At 36.8% G+C, this 21,395-nt stretch overlaps 2 protein-coding genes across 2 annotated transcripts; one reads left to right on the plus strand and one right to left on the minus strand.

Moving 5' to 3' along the window:
- Positions 1-1,337: 1,337 nt before the first annotated feature.
- On the minus strand, positions 1,338-8,758 carry efcab14 (EF-hand calcium binding domain 14). Its single transcript, XM_065272950.2, has 10 exons — positions 7,991-8,758; positions 7,729-7,874; positions 7,478-7,623; positions 6,165-6,263; positions 5,386-5,490; positions 5,132-5,194; positions 4,894-5,049; positions 4,758-4,806; positions 4,567-4,674; positions 1,338-2,600 (listed from the first exon to the last, which is right to left on the minus strand). Exons 1-10 carry the CDS (start codon positions 8,170-8,172, stop codon positions 2,434-2,436), a joined length of 1,221 nt encoding a protein of 406 aa, XP_065129022.1. The 5' UTR covers positions 8,173-8,758; the 3' UTR covers positions 1,338-2,433.
- Positions 8,759-14,760: 6,002 nt separating this feature from the next.
- On the plus strand, positions 14,761-16,276 carry znfl2a (zinc finger-like gene 2a). The gene is made up of 2 exons (XM_065272945.1): positions 14,761-14,903; positions 15,451-16,276. The coding sequence occupies exons 1-2, from the start codon at positions 14,831-14,833 to the stop codon at positions 16,137-16,139; spliced, it is 762 nt and encodes a 253-aa protein (XP_065129017.1). The 5' UTR covers positions 14,761-14,830; the 3' UTR covers positions 16,140-16,276.
- Positions 16,277-21,395: the final 5,119 nt, after the last annotated feature.

Here is a 21,395-nt window from a genome sequence, read left to right on the forward strand (position 1 = left end):
ATGTTTTCCCTTTTTAAAGACGGTTACATGAGTAGTTACACCAGTAAGTATGGTGGCACAAAATGAGAAGCACTTGGCCCTCAGGCACAGTAATATTGAAGGAAGGGAAAGTCAAAGTGCGGCACACTAAGTGCTCTTCCACAATTTAATATAGTTCTCATTTTTTATCCACTTAAAAAATCACGGTTTTATTTTGTACTTACTCATGTAACTACTCATTTAACAGTCGTTAAATAGAGAAGAGATGGAAGTGTTTGGTAGCTTCTAAAGTCATCCCTGTTTGGATCTTAAGGAATGAATGGGGCTAGGCTAAATGCTAACACATTCACTACACGCCGAACAAAGATTATGTGTACGTATTGAAAAAAAGATAAGGATTAAAAACATATACATCACAGTCACATATGCATGTTGAATAGATATGTATATTACAATGTACACAATTCATCTGATCAAGTATCTTTCTACTGCTTAAAATTAACCTTTATTCGTATATAGACATTTACACTATGTACATCTTTAATCTTTTTTTATTTATTTAACTAACAGTAAAGTGTGTGAAATATATATGATCAAAGAAATATTATGTGATGTATATGTGGATGTATTGTAAAGTGCAATGTAAAGCGACCTTGAGCTTTGGAGAGGTGCTATATAAATAAAACGTCTTCTTAATGTATTAATTAGTATAAGTTAAGGTAAGAATATAAGTTAATAAAGGCTCTTATACACGATTAAAGAAAAACAATAAAGTTTTTCAATATTTTATTGTGTTTAATTAAATTCTGGAGTTTATTAACTTCACTTTGAGAGATAATGCACATTTCACACATTCATGTCTTATGACACAAGTGCTAACCTTAATTTGTACTCATGTTTTCTCAATATGGAAAAGATTTTTTTAATGTACTTATTTTAGCACTATGGGCCGATAGTTTAAAAACAGTTGATTTCTCATGGCCGATATATCCTGTCAATCAAAAGAGAACAGGTAAATACAATGAATTTGAGCTTTGTGTATTCAAAAAGTAAAGAAACATCACTAATTTAAGGTTCGATAATAATATATGAATGAATATAATAATAATTTAAGTATTTAGTTAATGCAAGTTAATATAACCACCAAATTATCGGTATTGGCAGATATCAGCGTAAATAATCAGTATCGATATGAAAATTTTATTTCGGTGAAGCTCTAGACGTAACCACAAAAATGTCTTACACTTTAAAACGACCTCATCCGAATACCTTTAGTCTTATAGTAAAACATCACAGCCACAAATAGCACATCAGATCACACTCATCCATAGTTAGATATCTGACACACAAAGACAGAGTTTATACAATACAAGCTTTTATTCATTACATTAAAGGGCTCATGCAAATCCAAACCAACAAAAAACTCAATCCATTATTACAATGTACACAATTCATCTGATCAAGTATCTTCCTACTGCTTAAAATTAACCTTTATTCGTATATAGACATTTACACTATGTACATCTTTAATCTTAAAATTTTTTATTTATTTAACTAACAGTAAAGTGTGTGAAATATATATGATCAAAGAAAAAACAGCTTAAAACCAAAACAGTTCAATAAGATTCATTGTGTGCCCTTCTGTGGATAAACACAAGCCAGAAAAATTACACGTGCACGCACGCACACACACACACACGCGCACACTCTCTCACACACGATTGATTTATTACTAATAATGAATGCTTCGCACAAGCAAATGCCTTCAATGTACTGTCAGTTACTTTTGGAAAAAAAAGACAAACAGCCAAGTGCATTGCATTATATTGTCATATAAATATCAAGAGGTTACATACATACAAAGCAATTATAATATTGCTAAATTGAGCGTTTTTATTTGCCGTTACTTCCCACAAACCTCAAATCCTTGAGATACAGAAGTTTCATGACAATGAAGCACATTTCCTTCAGTTGTACTGTAAAAATGAGTTTCTTCTCATTTTAATAATGACACATTAATACAAACTACCTTAAATCAGCATAAATTAAATAAAATAAATAAAACAAACACTAGATGTCATAAATTATCTCTCATTATACAGTATGCCCACCATAAGAAAAAGAAAGGAAATGTGCTTATATGTCATTTAAAATTGATTCATCCTATCCTATCTTTGATGAATTTCTATTAAAAAAAAACAACAACAACCTGACGCTAATAAAACAAGATCTTAACAAATCCTGAAAATAATTTCATCAAACTTCACACATAACGAAACATTAATAGGTTTAAATGTGAGATGAATGACAGTGTGTAAAAACTCTTCACATTAGGTCCATAGCTGAGAATTTGTGCCCGCCCGGTGTATTCGATTACCATATGTAGCAATGAAACAGCTGTTTCTGTCAATTCATCATCATAAGGATGAGGATAAGAACTGACCTGAGAGCAGCTTATGCAGAAATAGCAGTCTGAAGCTCATCTAATGTATACACATGATCCCCATCTTCATCATACAGCTGAAGAAGAGCAGCGTCTGGAGTATCTGAGCCAAACATTATCTTCAACTCCTCATACGTCAAACCACCGGACTTACGGCCTCCAAGAGCCTTCTCTAGATCTGACACAAAAAGGGCAAAATCACTCAGAAATGCAGAAAATAACATCACAAAATAAGTTGACAAAGTTAATCTGGTGTAGAAATGAAAGATGTTAAAGTGAATCCCTAAAGATAGACAGACAGATTTTATATTATATATAGAGAGAGATAAAATATATACATACATAACATTTTTCTTAAATGTACACATGTATGTGTGTATTTATATATACAAAATAATTACACAAAGTGCATATACATATATTATGCAAAAACAAACTTCTATTTTGTATGCGATTAATCGTGATTATACTACGGGTCCGTTGAATGCTTGATTCTGATTGGATGAGAAATGTCCTGAGGTGTGCAATTATTTTCTGGGAAATGCACAGCGAACGTAGTTCCAGGCAGCTCTATGTATCACTTCGCATAGTTAACTGTAATGACGGACTAACAAAAAACAACATGACAGACGATTTTCTGAGGCAATAACAGCGTTTAGAGATGCACAGAGGTAGCCTCATTCACACAATCTCTCTCTCTCGCCCTCTCTTTCTCTCTCACTGTCGCTCTCGCTCGCTTTATAATAACTTCATTAATATCTGCATTAGAATGCTATCAACAACTCAAACCTGAATTACCAGCTTTAAAATGACGTTTTGGAACAAGCAAAAGAGAAATTGAATGAGATGCGGAAGAAATAGTCCTACTCACAATAGCAATTTAAGTAAAAAAAACGGGCGAATCCCTTTAAATATATCATGTGATCGATGTCTTGGGGTCTGGTTACCGTAGTATAAGCAGAATAATTGACTCTGGGCCGTTGAATTATTGAAAAATAATGCATTACCACCTCGGGTGTGCATTATATTTCTAATTACTCAACAGCCCGTTATCAATTATTCCTTACTTATTACACGGCTCTCTGGAATGCTTGATTCTGATTGGTCAGTTGAGACATTTGCAGGTTCGTTCTTTTCAAATAATAACTGCTCCAAAGTAATAACGCATAGCCGGTACTACTTGTACGAGTAAAATCGCTCCGCGCCAATAAAGATCAATAAAGATTACTGTCTGTTTGGCGCCATCTTGTGACAAACACTCGACAACCACGACAAGACACAGAGAGCTTACTGAGACTGAACTTGACAAAATAGAGCATGACAGCTACGAAGCCAACACACAAAAAAATAGAGAATGGGCATTAAAACTTCTCAAAGACTGGCTAAAAGAGAAAAAATGGAGACAGACAAGTATGAAGCAGAGGATCTTAATAAGGTATTACGATCATTTTATGCATCTGTGCAAAGTTTCGCGGAAGGATAAAAATGTTAATTTAAAACAAATATGCCAATAAAATGTTTCAAATTCATATTCATGTCCGGTTTTTTTCTTATGTGACAAGTAGCCGTGTAATAAGCGGGATAATGTAGAGGCAGCCGGTAGTTATCGGGAAATAAGCCCCTTCAGTGTGATACAAGACCCTCCGCTTCGCGTCGGGTCCTGATCACACTGTCGGGGCTTATTTTCCAATAACTACTGGCTGCCTCTACATTATCCCTTACTTAATCAACCTTAGCTGGGTCACATGAAGGAGGGGGTCTGATGTTTCCAAAGACCCAAAACACCCAATGAGATCATGAACATTACTGATGATGTATCATATCATTACAACTACAAAAATTGACAGCCCTAATACATACATTAAAGCTATCAGCGTATGCACATGTTTCCTGAATCACAGATTAATATATTTATAAAGGAAACAAGCATTTTAAAGATTTTGTTTTATTGTAAAAATAAATGAAAATAAGAACATCCAGGGCTGCAGGTATTGGTTAGACTGAATGACGACTGAATGTACTCATTTGCAATATAACCCGACTCACGTTCTCTTCCTCCTGCGTCTGTACTTGCCAAGTACAAACCACTTGCAACTTGCCTTCTTAGTATTGTGAAATGAAAAGATTTAAAAACTAAACAGCACCTTTGACAGAGTCGACCCCAGGAAACAGCGCAGTCTTCCTGACAGATCTCTGTCCTCTTCTATAACGTCTCTGAGACAGAAATCTTGGACGGCGAGATGTCGAGAAACCTTAAGATCAAATAAAAAATAATGCTCATGAAATGATAACCTCACAGAAAGCATATCTTTCAATAAACCAGTCCAGTACATACCCGAGTCATCTCCAGTATGAGGTTTCTGGCTAGCTGTTGACGTATGGTCCTGCAGGATAGAGAGAGCAGTCAGTCACTTGATCAATGGCACCACATAACCTTTATTAAAGAGTTGAACATTTATTTCTTCTCGTACACGATCAGTATTGAAGTTCTGTTGTAATGCAGACACCCATCGGGTGAGGTTTGATAGCACAAAGTGAATGCTCTGAATCTCTTCACTGGACCAGGACTGGTGAAGCACTTGACTACCATTTAATTCATTCAAGTCATCTTGAACCAACTGCATGTCCTGTAACATCAGCACAAAACCAATCAGCTTAAACGGATGAACCCTACACCATACTGTATGTGCATATCATCTCCTGTGTTACCTGTTTAAGATGAATACAGCTACCGTTGTTTTCTTGAGCACTGTGTGCTGACTGGCCTTCATTCTGCTCAAAAACACAAACAACTACATTTAAAAACTTGACCCAAAACATCAATCCATTCAACTGGACAGGAGAATCAGAAAAGCTGAGCTGATCTTTTCACATTAAAAAACAGAAACTGATGGTTGATTTCAAACCAAACACAGCAGTAAAGCAGCACTTAAACGTCATGAAAAATGTAAGAAATTGAATACATTGTTTTCCTTGGTCTGATCTTTTCCTCTCTCCTCCACATCAGACTGTAAGAGTGTGACATCATGTTGGACACTTGTAAGGGTGCTCCCTATAGTGGCTACACTCTACAAAGAGATAAGAGATCAATTAACACTTTCATTAGCTGTGTCCCAATTCCAAGGCGGCGATCTGGACGTATTCTAAGAATGATTGCGTCACAGCAGGCTAGTAAAGCCATCCCAATTTAAAGGATGCTTAAAATCAAGCCTCACAATGCGTCCTTATTTCTCCGCGCTGTTAAGCATAGAACGAATGGATCCTTCACAGCATACGCCATCATGAGATTCATTGCGTGCCTGTAATGGCTGAATATTTTAAAATCAACAATTGAAACCTTTTAAATAAAAGTGTGTATTTAGCAAAAGAAAGTTTCTTGTCACTGCTTTAGTACGTTTAAGTTATGTTGTATTAAAATTATTCTGTGCATGTTGCATCAATTACTTTGATATATTGTTGGTTAGTTTAATCTGCATCAACGCGTCATATTTTCTAAAATAAATGATTATTTTTCTGGTTCCATATTTATTTTAATAAGTCAGAAACGTCTCCGCTGTGTTTTGCTAAGAGACGCAGTGGGCAAATTATGGGTCCGCTTCGCATACTTCTGAGGCTGCCACCTTCAAAGACAGAGTGCTCGACTTTTGAGGTTGCGTTCTTAGAAGGTCACAGCCCTTGAATTGGGACACAGATATTGTCTTCAAATGTGATTTTATTTGTGATCCATAAGAAGAAAGCAAACCTTCTCAAGTTCCTCCACAGCTCTTGGAAGTGAAATGAGATCTGATGCTGATTTGATGTTTGCTTTCAGATGATTCACAGCAGAATCAAGAGTGCTGAGCTACACAAAAGACAAGCATATATATATTACTAATGTATTATTTAACATACTGTTTTTCAAAATGTTTGTTCCCCCAACACACAAAATATACTTTTCTCAAGTTAATCATCTATTTTGGTGAAAAATCATTTAGCTGTTTTGCAGGAAGAGAGTGAAATTTAGAGCTACAAAAATGTACAGTATGTGGAAAATTCTGTGTTGTGAACACATTGTATTATACCAAATACAGAAAATAACCTTGTTTTTAGCAATGAAAGCCCTTTAACTTTTACACCGTTAATATCCTAGTCAAAACTTAAATAATCTTGACAAACAATACGACGTTGGAAATCTCTAAGTGTCTAGTTTTCACATTTTGTCACCATTTTGCGAAAAGTATAACGTAGTGAGAGCAATTTCTAAAATGTCACAGGCCCATATGTGAGCCCAACTTTGTTTACATATAGACAGTTTCAGCAGTAACAACATAAACAAGCGGCTTTCGTAGAAAACACATAACTTCCGGTAAACTCCGCTAAGAATAAATAACAACAAAATCAATTTAAAGTAGTTTATGTAACAAGCAAAATAAACAACACGTAGATTACATAGGAAACCAAAACATTTGTTATTTTCGACGAGGTATTTGTTTAACAGTTCCGTTTCATCAACTAGTCAGACAACAAACAGAGACCGGAAGTAAAGTTCAGACCAGACGCGTAATCGCGTCACCTCACGTGCGTCCGATGAAACCATCTATTTATAACAATTAATATCCCATTCTAACCTAAATGATATTGACAAACTATATATATATCGATGGAAAGCTCTAGTTTTCATTTTTTTAAACCTTTTTTTGCAGTAATAATAATGCAGTGACAGTAATTTATTAATTTGTGATACTTTGTAAGAACATCAGGCAATTTTCAGAACTAATTGAAAGTCATGGCTTCATGTTTTTTAGCATTTTGGACAAAAAGTTTTTCATTAATATTGTTTTTAAATATAAAATACATAGCTTCATGCATTATTTTTATTAATTGAAATAAACTTAAACTTTTGATTTAATATTAACAACTCAAGACACTTCAGTGAAAACCTTTACAATGTCTCCTTTAAAAAGAGACCAAGGCTTCTAGACCAAAGATTAGCAGAGTTATATTAAGGTGCCTTTACCACTACAAAAAAGAGGTGTGTGGGGGGATGACACAAGTAAACAAGACGTGTATGTGTACCTTTTGGTTGATTTCTGTCAGATTAGACCAAAGTTTAGCCAAGCTTCTGTCTCCACTTTCAATATCGTCCAGTTTTCTCTGTCTCTCCTTTACATCTTCATTGAGCTTCTGGATCTCGTGTGCTGAAAGTTTCTGACTGGTTTCCACTGTGAAATTCATGCAACAAATCATCAGTCAGGTCTTCACAACACCGAGGACTGATGACAATTACACAAACACCAGATGTTGTGTGTTTACAGATCTGGACTCACGTATACGGATCTTCTCCTTCATGGAGTCCAGGTCCTGTTTGAGCGCAATCTGCATCCATATAAGACCTGCACAGGCCACCACACACGCGGCCAGGAGGATGAAGACGCACAGCGGGTAACAGATCGAGCAGCACCGGACGGAACCACTGACGTCATCATACAAAGAAAACATAAACATGACACAAAGCCTCACTCACATAGAGATCTCATTATTCAGCTGTGTGTGTGTGTGTGTGTGTGTGTGTGTGTTGTAAAAACTCACAGCAGGCCGCTTCGGCTGCTGAACTCCTGATCCTCTGAACTGGACTCAGACTCGGATTCGGGCGGCTCGGTTCGCAGTAATCTGTGTCCACACGTCTGTTTACTTTTCTTCCTGCTGTTGTCACTCAGTCCGATCAAAGCATTCAACTCCTTTCTCTTCTTCATCTTCTTCTGAGGACTCATAATGATTTAGATTTCACCTGATCTAACTTACTGTTCCTGGATCTGCCGATTTAAATGACCGTGGATGTGGTCAGACCCTGTTTCTCAGTCACATTCATCGGGTTAGCATCAACTTTAGGATATCGCTGCATAAAGAAATCATATTATCTTACATAAAGAACGAATGTAACGTTAGCTCTTTATCCACAAACGCGTCGCTCTTAAGCACAGCATTAGCTTGTGCTCGACAGGAAAATGGCGAACTGTGTGACTTTGCAAATCCACATTATCGCTGTATCCATGCAATCGAAACAAGTTAACTACCCAACATCGGCAACTACAGCCAATCTTCATGTAAAGCGATAGTTAACGACAGAAACGGGCGCTATGGTCAAGCCGCCGCTACGGAAGTCGTAGACTTGCTCGAGTCAAACGCTACGCTACCCTTCCGTTACACGCAGATCAAAAGAATGAACCCGCACTACAATCATAATCGGAATTCAGTGCAAATCTGTCTTATATAAAACACAAACATGAAATCATGTGGAGAAAACAGAAGCGTCACGACGAGCCGAAATACTGTCCGTGTCACGTGACTTCGGCGAACACGCCTGCGTTACGTCATAACCCTTACGAAAATTAACCATGGTTTTACTACAGTTAAAACAGTAACATTGCTACTGTAGTAAAACCATGGTTAACGTTACCCAAAAATAGCCCATGTTTTAAAAAAACATGAACCATACTACAGTAAAACCATGGTCACTCGGGAGGGTACTTAAAAAATGTATTCCAAAAATGTGGCTAATTACTTCATAAAATACAATACTACACACAAAAGTATTTAGTAACGTAATCCAAGTACCACAATATGAAAGTTATGTATTTTGGATTACTTCAAGATCAGATATTATTTAAAAAAAACAACAACTTTTATTTATTAAGAATTTTACAAAATTTAATGTAAAGGACTATACAGACCTAGTGGCTACAGTCAGGGTTGGGGAGTAACGGATTACATGTAATCAGGATATAAAAAACTAGTAACTGTAATCTGTTACAGTTACGTAAAAAATCATAGTTAATCAGATTACAGTTAAATTCTGTAAAAAAATGGGAATACTTTCAGGATTACTGCTTGACTGTACAGTAATGTGACCACATTTTTCCAAATAAAAACAGGGGACATGTCCAAGTTCTATAGTTAAAATATCATTGAAATCTCATTTGTTATCACCTACGAATAAAAAAAAACAAGGACAAAACCTTTTTTGAATGTTTTCGTCTTTTTATTGTTTTTGGGTTACTAATTCAATTAATTTCTGTAAATTACTTTTTATCCTTTTTTACAATGTTTTCTCCCTTATTTTCTCTCAGTCTTGCTTTCCCTTTAACAGAGTCTTGTCATTGTTTGGGCCATCTGTCTGTCTGCCAAAGCTGCAAGAGGGGGTTCCATAGATATACGAAGAGTTTTGTTGCAAAATGAGTTTTTTTTTTTCAATTTTTCAGAAATCTTGGTTTTTGGTTGTGCATTCCAGTTAATATCAATTCAACAGCAGTTGTTTTGTTTTGATTTAAACCTTCATAACTTAAAAAATACAACTAGCACCATAAAACAAAATAATAACATGATAACATAATAATAAACATGTTTTGACAAAAATGTTAAAAACGGAGTTATCTCATTTTGCAACGAAATTCTTCATATGTCATAGATGACGCCTTGGGGTTCTAAGCATGCGTCAAGCAAGCCGCCATCTTAGAACAGGGGTCTTGCCATAGGAAGTAGCTGGGTAAAGCCGGGCTGCGTTGGTTCAGCCCTGACAAAACGTTGCACAACGTTTATTAAACGGAAACGATGATGTGTTGAACACCCTGTTGTGATGACGCAAGAGTTGCAACTACAGTAGCTGAGAGGCCATTCTTTGTGTTCTTTTTTAAATGTTTCTGAAGCCTGATGAAATCTTTATAAATGTGTGTTTAATACTGTAAAATACCCTCGATGTTACAGTCACTGACCTTGCCGTCCAGAATAAAAGACAACTTTCTAACTTTGAGCCCATTGAGCTGTCTCTTTACTATCGCGTGGTTTTATACATCTTGCCGCTGATTGGGCAAACATTTCTGACACACCCACCAAACAAGAGAAAACGCTTCTAAAACCTGTTGCACACCGTTCACACTGTTTCCAGTAAACATGTCGTTCAACCTGGAAACCGTAGCATAACGTTGCACACCGGTGTGAGCTTGAACGTGCCCCAGGTTTTAGATGCGTTTTCTCTTGTTTGGTGGGTGTGTCAGAAATGTCGGCCCAATCAGCGGCAAGATGTATATAAACCACACGGTGCTAAAGAGACAGCTCGCTCAATGGGTTCAAATTGGAATGTTATTTGAACAGTTACTTGAATTGGTTAATTTAATCATTTGTAGAAACGCAGCTTGTGCACCGTATGGTCCTGGTTTGTAAGGGCGATCTAACCTAAAATACTAACTTAAACATTAGCGTTTGTTAACATGTTAAATTAATCTAATCATTAGAATAAATCTCATGCTGATTCATTGGATATACTGACAAGCTCAGCCTTGATGATACTTACAACAATAACCATATTGTTTTTTGTGTATTTAATTTTTCAGGGGATTGTCTGATATCTAACCATTTATTGATTTTTGTTTTATTGCTATTGCTTTTTTTTTACAAAACCGTTCTTTTAAGAACTACATTTCTTTCTCTAACTTTTTCTTTCTTTCTTTCTTGTGTAACGGCCTTTTTCCGAAAAATCTTACTAACTGTAAGGAAATGTATAAGAACTGCTTCCCAGGTGTATAAATTATGAAAGAAAATGTGATCACTGCTAGCTGCTTAATGACACAATGCAATAAGAATATTAAGGTTATTTGGATATTAATTTCACAATTTTCTTATGAATCCTCTAGGTTATGTTGGAAGAGGAAAACGAGGAGAAATGCAAGAGTTTTACTCGGAAAACACCCATCTAGGGTTTTGCAGTGATTGGTGCCAGCTACTGAAGAGTGAAACGTCGTTCAATCAACCAGTTGCAATCTAAAAGCCTAGTTAATCTAACATATCTTTCTTTTTTCTTTCTAACAAACCTTTAACTTAAACTTTCTAATTATTTTCTTTATTTCTAACTACTCATAAAGTTATAACCATTCTACACTTATGGATAGATAGGAGGGTAGAAGATGATTATAATGATTTTTGTGAAATTCTGATAAATATGTGTGGAGAGGATTTCAAGTAAGCATGTTAAATATCTTAAATTTGTTTTAATTACATGCATTATAAGATTTAATACTGTCCATGATTCGTGCATTGCTTTTGTTGCTTTGTAAAGCTTTTGTTTACTATCATTCATTCATTTGGCTGAACGTGTTTGGGCAAGTGTGTGCATTGTCCAACATCTGTATAATGAAAAAAACTGATGAATGACATCAGTACATACACGTTGTCTACTTGTCATTAGCAAGAGAACAAAGTTATAAAAATTCTACACTTATGGATAGATAGGAGGGTAGAAGATTAGTTCTCTTTGTTCTCTTGCAAATGACAAGTAGCCGACGTGTATGTACTGATGTAATTCATGCCCTTGGAAATGGTATAACTGGTGCGAGATTGTGTACGGTAGTCTGGCCTGTGACCCTGTGGGACTTTGATGCTTGGCTTTACCGATAAAACAATTCTTCAATACATTTTTACTTATTTGATTGTACCTCATGACTCCTGGTCTTCTATCATAATATCTGGTCTGTGGTCTTTAAGTTGTTATCTCATAACAAACATTTTAAATCATGTTAAACCATGCTAGAACATTGTAAAACTTTTTCAAACTTTCTGGCTTTGCTTTTTCAAGCCAACTTAGTTTTTCTACGAATTTACAATCTAGTTAGAATTGCTGTTGATCATTCTAATTTCAGAACAACAAATATCAAGCCTGTTTCAAAGGTTACAACTGTTTTATGAAATGCAGACAAGAATGTATTGAAACACTACAAATGTAAAACTGAACTTAAATGATAGCATAATATGATTTTAAATAAAGGCCATTGAGACAACGTTCTTTTTTTCTTTTAGACAGGACTTTATTATTGAATGTTTATGTACATTTAATATGTTTATAGAGGCATTTGTGTATGTATATATTTAATTATTTAACAAACATGTACACTCATTCATAAATTATATTTATACACGTCCAAATTCATAATTTCAAGTCTAGCTTAATGTTTGTTTTTTGTATTATGTGATCTTCGTTACTTGATTTATTTTTGATAAACCTTTTTAAATCAAATACAAATAATTACAAATGTAAGTATTTCATTTAAATAAGTAATAAAATTATATATGAATTTATATAATTTATTTGGAGAGTTTATTTGCCTTGCTAAAAGCGGCATCCACCTCCGACTTCCGTTAGTGTCAGTTGACGTCAGCTGCCAGTGTCAGCTACTTCCTGCTGCCAGCTGCCGATTTTTCGCTGAACCCCTACTGCCACCGGCGCGAGCTCGTGCATACGCTCTGATATTGTCCTGCTGCTTTGTTACTTGTATGTATGTTGCTTTGCTGTGCCGGTCCCTAGTGCGTTGTCTAGTGATGGCAAAATGAGGCTTCCTGAACCACTGACACCTCGCAGCCCATTGCTTCACCCAAAGGTTCATTACCCGAAGCTTCATTCAGCATTGCTCCCTAGTGACATCTAGCGACTGTTAAAAGAAATCGCAGATAAATAAAATACATTTTATGACCTAAGCAGAATTTTCTTGGGGTGTCTACAATTAATTCATTAATTACAATTAATTGATACACAGTTAAGTAATTATTCATTAGTTGTTTGAAAAATGAACTATAAAGTAAGAGTTCGTTTAGTACAGTGTATATGAAAGAATAGTCTGGGGTAGGATATTAAGGTAACAGGCCAAATCTATTTTATTTATTAGTTTTGTTTAATTTTAACTTTTTTGTGATAGTATTCTGGCATGGCAAGTTAAAAACTGAACCATAATATTTCCTCCAGATCTGCTCTACCCCCCAAAAATGCAGAAAAAGTAACACAGTTCAGCGGGTTCTTCTTTAATTTTTTTATTTTTTGTTACAAAAATCAAAAACGTTTCGCTTACATCGTTTTATTAATTAAACAAACTCCTTTCTCTATTAGATGTGTCAAATCTGTTAGAAATCACATAAATAAATATTTATTCACCATTTTTAAGTTATTAAGAAAGACCAAATAAAATCGATAACTATTGCAAGTCTGTTAAACAAACAAACAAACAACAAAAAAGGATATTTATGTTTTTTAAATGAAAATGTTTCATTTTTATATGTCTTCTCTTTGCAGAGCAGAGTAGTAGGGGAGAAAGCGCGTGCTGCTGTTGAAGAGGTTAGGGTTAGGGTTTAAACATATGCCCGCACTTTAGGATCAGAAACAAGAGGAGGTGCAGAAATAGATTTTGACTATTGTATTTTCACATTTATAAAGCACTAGTTTTATATTTTAAGCAAAGGTTGTTCATCTTGACATTATAACACGTTTTACTGTTATTATAATTTTCCACATAATAGCCTCTATACCAACCCATTCTCCTTGCAATATAATAGGCCTATATACGTGTCGTTTTATTTATTGGTTTCTCATTTGTTTTAAGTTTATAAACCATTGTCGCTTGGGTTTTGGGTAAGAGCAAGTTTAAAAATAAGGTTTTGGGAACTTAAGCCAAAATTCTAAAATTGAATTTTAGCAAAACGTTGTTGACCAAATGAAGAGATTTAAATTAGGCTAACTGGCGACCTCGTCGGATCTTCATGGCTAATGTCTGTCTTTGTACAGGATTTACACCTGGTATTAAGATGCGTTTTGGTCGATCGGAGGTCCCATATCTAGTGTGGAAGACGTGTAAATGGGCTGTAAAACGTTTGAGCTCGTCCACTATCAAGCACATTCAAGAGACTCTTTATCATGCATATTAGACTAATCACTGCAGGACTCACATGCAAGATCGTTGTCCTTAGCCCTGAAAGATCCAAATATAGAAAAAAAACTTGTAACCTTTTATATGTTGTTGTATGAATCCTATAATGCAAAAATCAATGGGTTTTTATGGAAATGTTGTAATACCTTGGGTGTAGCAGAATTTCTGTGATTTTACTCACTGTCTTAATAAATGTTAATAACAGTTAATCTGCAGGGTGTACTGCTTATGTACCCTAGTATCCTATATAATCACATAATCACACAACACGCCAAAAACCATATTTTTATGAAAAGTCATTTTTAATAAAAAAAAATATGCTCAGTTTGTATTTACAAAACCAGATAAACTGAAAGAAAAATGGTATTGAGCAGCACTGGCGTCTTTATGTCTTTTGGATGTTACCATTTGATTAGATAGAAACATTTTCAGGATCTTTAAAATCGTGTTTCTTAGGATGTTTGTTACTTGTGGAAAATATAACTGTGCTAACTGGGTAATCTCAATTTTTTTTTAGATAATTTGTATACTTTATACATAAGCTATATATAAGCCACTCCCACTTTTGCAAACGTTCAGTAAAGTCACTCCCACATTACTTCCTCAATAAATGCCGGGAGTTTTCTGCAGTGCAAAATAAGTGTTTGTTCGGATGACCAGCTACGCTTGAATTATTCAAGACATAAATATGAACTGCGACAGCATGAGTGACCAAGAAGAACATCACGATGTTAGAAATGAAAGTACTGAAGAACAAAGAGGTTGGTTTGCATTTATGATTCTTTATTTTTAAAGAACAAACACGAGGAACAACAAACACGAGGAACAAAAAACCCCCGATGTGAATCGAGTCATTAGATTACTAACTAATCAAAAACAGGTAATCAACTTTAACTTTTATTAGTTACAGCAACCCGCCAAGACTTGCTATGACTAGCTCGTAGATTGATTAGAAAATTAAATAAGTAAAATTGTTTAGAGTGGGTCGAGGAAATTCAGTGGGTTTGTGAATGGATTTAGAAAACTAAATGTTTCAAAACATTACCAGAACTGATGGCATTAACATTAGCTTAACAGAATACAATCCAAGTCAAGTCAAATTTATTTAAGTTTTTAAATGTTGTATTGCTTTACACGAAAGAAACTGTATAAAAACTAATAAATATACAAGAATATATGGTATTATTGCACTAGATCATGAATTATGATCTAATAAAACTGTATATATACTTTCCTTAGACTATGAGATATTTAGTATCTTTACTCTTTCTTAAGTTTTAATGTCCTGTGTATTTTTGTTCATTTTAGAGCTGATGGAAGAAAATGAAATGAGTCCAGAACTGGATGAAGTGGAAAAACCTCCGGAGCAATCATCTAGATGCCCTCAGACTGAAAACAAGAAACAACAAAGAGCTTATAAAGACAAAGGCAAAAGGACCTCCACCATCAGCTGCCTAAAGTGTGGCAAGAGTTTCACATGTAAAGGAAGCCTCAGGGATCACACAAGAATACACACCGGAGAGAAACCTTATACCTGCCATCACTGTGGAAAGAGCTTTGCACAAAACAGCAGCTTGAAGATACACATAAATATGCATGCTAAAGAGAAACCTTTCACCTGCACTCATTGTGGAAAGGGTTTCACATATAAAAGAAGCCTGGCAGAACACCTAACTATTCACACTGGAGAAAAACCTTTCACATGTTCACAGTGTGGGAAGACTTTTAGTCGTAGAATTTACTTAGCTACTCACATGAAGACTCACTCTAGTGAGAGGCCTTTTATTTGTTCCCAATGTGGAAAATGTTTCGCTAATACAGTAAACCTGAAAGCCCACGAGAAAGTGCACGCTAATGTAAAGCAATTTTACTGCGCTTCATGTGGGAAAAGTTTTACCCAGTCAACTGCTTTACGGAGACATTTAAAATCATTTATACATAATAAATTCAGACCACTTGAAAAATTTATGTCACAGAACAATGCTTTTGATGTGTAAAATTCATGGCAATTTGCTTACCAAAAATAAGGAGTAGGCTAATTGATTTAAATACAGCTCCTCCTGTGGTAAGATCTCTTTCTTTCTCTCTGTCAACAATAAAAATACATAATTCATTTAAAAAATGTATCGCTCTACCTTATGTCTGTCTGTGTCTGATTTAAAGTGGGTTTCGTAAGTCCCGTTACTGAGGAAAATACCTGGCACTTTTACCCATTCTGTCAAATATTGCGCTGTAAGAGCAATAGTTGTGCAACTATCACTGAGTTATTATGGTTACTAATGTTCCAGGTATTGCATTCATAACTGTGATCAAACTGACTGGACCTACCTGTGCATTGAACGATTTTATTTTTCAAGGTTAACATCTCTGTGTAAAAAGTAATACCTAGATCTAACTTATAAAAAGTAAGGCAAGTGATTGCATGGGAAGTTTTAGGTTGAGTCAACTTGCAACCTTTTTTAAGTATATTGAACACACTAACATTACTTAACATGAATGCATTAAAATCGAGTTAACTAATTGTACTAGTATTACTTGGTTAGATAAACCTACTTTTCTTGGTACAGGTAACATATTTATGGTTAGTTGTTGTTTTTTATTCCGTGAGATGAGGGCACAAAACGTTTATTCAATCAACGCACCCACTCAGTTTGGTTTTGGGCAGCTGTAAAGCGTAACATACTTCAGTATGCAGTCTATGCACAAGCACCAATCTTCTGAACAATTGTAACTACAAAACTCAAAGAAGAAACAGAAACTCTTTCAAATATCCAAGATAAATGAACATTAAACACTAACACTAGTCTTTCTTTTAAATAGCGTTTACATTAAAATTTCACTGTCCGAATGCAGTCTACGAGTCTACTGCCTAGTTAGCTATGTTTACTAAAATCATTCATGTAGTTTCAACACAAAATTATTAAGTTAAATTCTTACAAATTTAAATGGATTATACATAATAAAATGAAGTTGAATTTATTCAATAATGTGTTCATTTAGAATTACTCAAATTATTCCCATTTTTATGTTATTTTAACTCATATTTTGATAAAAAAACAAGAATTTAAAATTTTTAATACATTTTACTCAATTTATTTTTGTTAAATCTACTAAGGCACAGAAACACTTTTTACAGTTTTAAAAGAAGACAGAGCTGTTATCCTTGCAAAGAGGATTAAATTAAGGGGGCAATAATTGTGGCCAACGTCTATTTGTGAAAAAAAAATTATGATGTGATTTCTATTTTTCAATATTTTTCATCATTAAAATATTGATTTTTTGTGATTTTTTAAAAATAAAAGATAAAAGGAGAAACAATGCAGATTTATTTTCAGCTTTCGTTGCTCATATTTACCAAGAAGGCTAATCATTTTGTCTTCAACTGTACATGTATGTTGCATACGTACATGTCTATGATTAGATTTGTCTATGATTAGATGACAAAGACCAATAAAATTCTCATCATTCCTCAAATACACGAAACATTAGCCTTTAGTGTTTGTTAAGTGAAGAAAAGACTTTACATGTTCATAGAATAGTTCTTTATAGCCTTGCGTTTCAAACATGCCCTTACGAAAATTAATCATGGTTTTATTGTGGTAAAAGTGTAGTAATCATGGTTTTTTGGTGTATTGATTACTATCAGCACAACCATGGTATAAAAATTATCTATCTACATTTGAATTATCTATCTTGTGTTTAATTTGGTATTAATTGCTGGCATTAATGGGTCCAGAGATTAGCTGTCATCGGCTGCTGTAGTTTCTCCTAATGATCGTGTAGTTTCTTATTTTTCCTTTTTGCCATTAAGTTCACTATTATTTTTGGGAAAAGTTGGAGCATTTGCTAACTGCCATTGACAGGTATGTCATTATTATGTGGCCTTGGTAACTTTTAAGCTCCTTGTGAACATTTAATAAAAACAGTCTATTCTTATTAATAAAATGTGTGTATTGTCCACATCTCATTGTCCTTTTTGCATTAAGAGGAACTGTGAACCTGTGTGTCTTGATAGGTCTCCAGATATTAACACTGGGGTGACATAGTCGCTATTTGCTATAAGATCAATGAAGTCCACCTTTATACTTATATTTGTCCATTTTAGTAGGTGTACACTGTAAAAATGACTTTTTAACTTAGTATTTTCTCTTGTTTTCAGTAGAAATATCTAAAAATTCTTAAATCAATATGTAGTTTCTTGATGAGAAAAATGACCCAGGAAAATAAATCTAGTTTTTAGACAAAAAATATACAATTTAAGTGAATTCTGCTTAAAACAAGCAAAAATATCTGCCAATGGGGTGAGAAAATTTTGCTTGAATTAGGTGTTTAATAAAAAAGAAAACTTATTTCAAGGTTTTTTTCTCACCCCATATAATTATATAATGTTTCTAGATGCAGAAGCCCAGATGCAACGCAGAACCTTTTTGAGATGGAATAAGAGCAACATGCTCCTATGTGTCTACAAGAAGTCAGAAACAAACATTATCTTGAATCAAATATCTCATTTAAATTTCATAACCTCTATGTTAAACTAAAATGTAAAAATGAAACATATTTTAAAAATAAATCAAATGGCAAAAACATCCTTACATGCAATAAATCCAAACCAACCCATTCTCTTACTGTAATATCCTGAAAAACGTTTAGATTAAGTAACCCCACTGACTATTTTTTTTTTTTTTTTTTTTTTTTTTGATAGGGACAGTGCTCATTGATCAACAGACAAAATTAATTGCTGTAAACAAGCCAGAGTTAGCTACAAGTGCTAGTTTCCATCTGTAGTCCCTAGCCAGATCTTAACAGGCACCCTAAAATACAAAAGCGATAAAAATACAGTACAAATATGATAAATACAATAGCAATATAATAGATCCACCAGCACTCAACAAATAGTATTGCTTACCTCACATAACCCTCCATTCAATTAATTCCAATACAATTCCAATATAAGTAAGTAAAGTCTAAATACACACACATACAAAAAAAAAAAAAAGATAATATATATATACCGTCACAGACTTAGTTACTAGATGTATGATTACAATTGTAATTGTCATGAAACCAAGATTTCAAATGATTTTTAAAAGTGGAGAGACTGTTACACTCCCTTAATTTATTAGGCAAACTATTCCAAAAACTTGTGGCTCTGACAGAAAAGGCTGTGTTTCCAAAACTACTTTTTCTAAATTGAACTAAACAGTCCCCTCTAGTGGTTGCTCTAGTTATTCTATTAACTTTATCTTTTTGTTTTATAAACTGGCACAGAGGTAGTGGAGCAAGCCCATGGAGTACCTTAAAAACAAGACAGGCGTCAGCAAAGTGTCTAAAATCTACAAAGCTAAACATATTGTGTTCCCTTTCAGTCGGTCACTACGACGTCACGTCGTGACCGACGAATTGGGAACCGCTCCGCGGGTGACCTATCTACTTCGAGAAACTATAAAAACGCCAATGAACTTGGCATGCAGGTATTTGCATAATGCCGGCGCCGCCCCGCCAGGTGCGTATATAAGCCGCAGGTGCACAATATCAAATTAGCTTTATTGCTTCGAAGCCGGCAGACATCTGCTCTCGAGAAGCTGTTTAAACTGATCTTCGTAGATCCTGTCTCTAAAGAGGGAAAAGAAAAATCTCAGCTTGCTGAAGTTGGTTGGGCAAAGACACCTCAGCGGAGGCTCGCAGTGTTTTCTCCACCCTTCTCTCTCTCTCTCTGTCTCTTTAATTTAGGACTTGAGTTCGAGTGAGTGCGTTTGCCTCTCCCTGTGTGTTTCACCAGCTCGCACAAAAGAGTGATTTCCCTAAAAGAGCAGCACGTTTGAGCTTTGTGTCTTTTTAAAGACAGCCACTCATTCGTGTCACGGTTGGGTGCGTCTTTTTAAAGATGGCATTCCGCCCGTGCTCCGTTTCTGGATGCGGTGTGTTCATCGCTCCCCGGGATGGCCACGAGCGCTGTGTTTCGTGTCTGGGGCTCCAGCACGCAGAGGCAGCGTTGCGTGATAGTTCATGCTCCATCTGCGAGGGCATGACTATGGCGGATTTGCGGAGACGGGTGTCGTTTCTCCGGGAACGGCCCCCGCCTTCCAAGCCTGGTACTGCTAAGAGCGCAGTTACTAGGCTTGCGAAGGATGATCTTCGTATAACGGTGTTGGGTCGGTCTGCTGGTTCGTCCAGTGGCTCCCAGCGCCCTGATCCGTTGCCAGCGGAGGTCCCGATGGAGACGAGTGGCCCGTGTTCTACGGTGTCCTCGCGCTCTGTCGAGCCTCCACCGGAGACTTTGTCCACCGTAGCATCGGAGGGGGGGCTGTCAATCTCGGACGCCGATCCAGACCCACTCCCTCCTTCGGGAAGGGTTGCGGGCCCTGCGTTCGACCCCGAGATGGCAGCCATGCTCGCTCGGGCGGCGGCGGCGGTCGGCTTGGAGTGGACTGAACCTCCCCCACCCGAACCGTCCCGCCTCGACGATTGGTACTTCGGGGGTGCCAGGGCTTCCCAGCCCTCGCCCCCGGTGCCTTTCTTCCCCGAGGTGCATGAAGAGCTGACGCGGTCGTGGAAAACCCCGTTTTCCTCCCGGAACCGGCCGTTTCAGCCTTCACCTCTCACCTCCCTCGAGGGTGGAGATGCCAGGGGGTACACTGGTATCCCGTCAGTGGAGCGGCCGGTCGCGATGCAGTTGTGTCCGGCCGGTGTCGCTTCCTCCTGGCGGGACCAGCCTACTCTCCCCTCACGGGCCTGTAAGCATTCGTCCGCTCTAACCGGCGCTGCTTACAAAGCCTGTGGGGAGGCAGCTTCAGCCCTGCATGCCATGGCATTGCTGCAGGTTCACCAGGCTAAGGCTCTGAGGGACCTGCACGCGGGGGGTCACGATTCGGCGGAGTTCTCCGAGCTCCGTGCGGCTACTGACCTGGCGCTTCGTGCGACCAAGGTCACCGCACGTGCCGTCGGTCGTGCGATGTCCACCCTGGTGGTCCAGGAACGCCATCTCTGGCTGTGCCTGGCGGACATGAAGGATGCTGACAAAACCCGGCTCCTGAATGCTCCGGTTTCCCAGGCCGGCCTGTTCGGCGAGACGGTCGAGGAGTTTGCCCAGCAATTCTCCGCGGCCAAGAAGCAGACTGAGGCCATCGCTCAGATCATGCCACGTCGGAAGCGTCCTGCGCCTGCCCCGTCCACGTCGGCACCTCAGCCTGCTCCTCGCCGAGGGCATCCTGCGGCGGCCGCCTCCGTTCCTCCCCGGGGCTCTTCTAAGAAGC

This window comes from Paramisgurnus dabryanus, chromosome 6 (assembly GCF_030506205.2).
Source record: "Paramisgurnus dabryanus chromosome 6, PD_genome_1.1, whole genome shotgun sequence".
In the NCBI taxonomy this organism is placed as follows: Eukaryota; Metazoa; Chordata; class Actinopteri; order Cypriniformes; family Cobitidae; genus Paramisgurnus; species Paramisgurnus dabryanus.

Coding starts and splice junctions, on each gene's coding strand:
- efcab14 (XM_065272950.2), bottom strand. CDS start 8,172: ATGAGTCCTCAGAAGAAGATGAAGAAGAGAAAGGAGTTGAATGCTTTG. Junction 5,195..5,385: donor ATCAGACCAAGGAAAACAAT/GTATTCAATTTC, acceptor GTTTTTGAGCAG/AATGAAGGCCAGTCAGCACA. Junction 4,675..4,757: donor TCATACTGGAGATGACTCGG/GTATGTACTGGA, acceptor TTTGATCTTAAG/GTTTCTCGACATCTCGCCGT.
- znfl2a (XM_065272945.1), top strand. CDS start 14,831: ATGAACTGCGACAGCATGAGTGACCAAGAAGAACATCACGATGTTAGA. Junction 14,904..15,450: donor AAGTACTGAAGAACAAAGAG/GTTGGTTTGCAT, acceptor TGTTCATTTTAG/AGCTGATGGAAGAAAATGAA.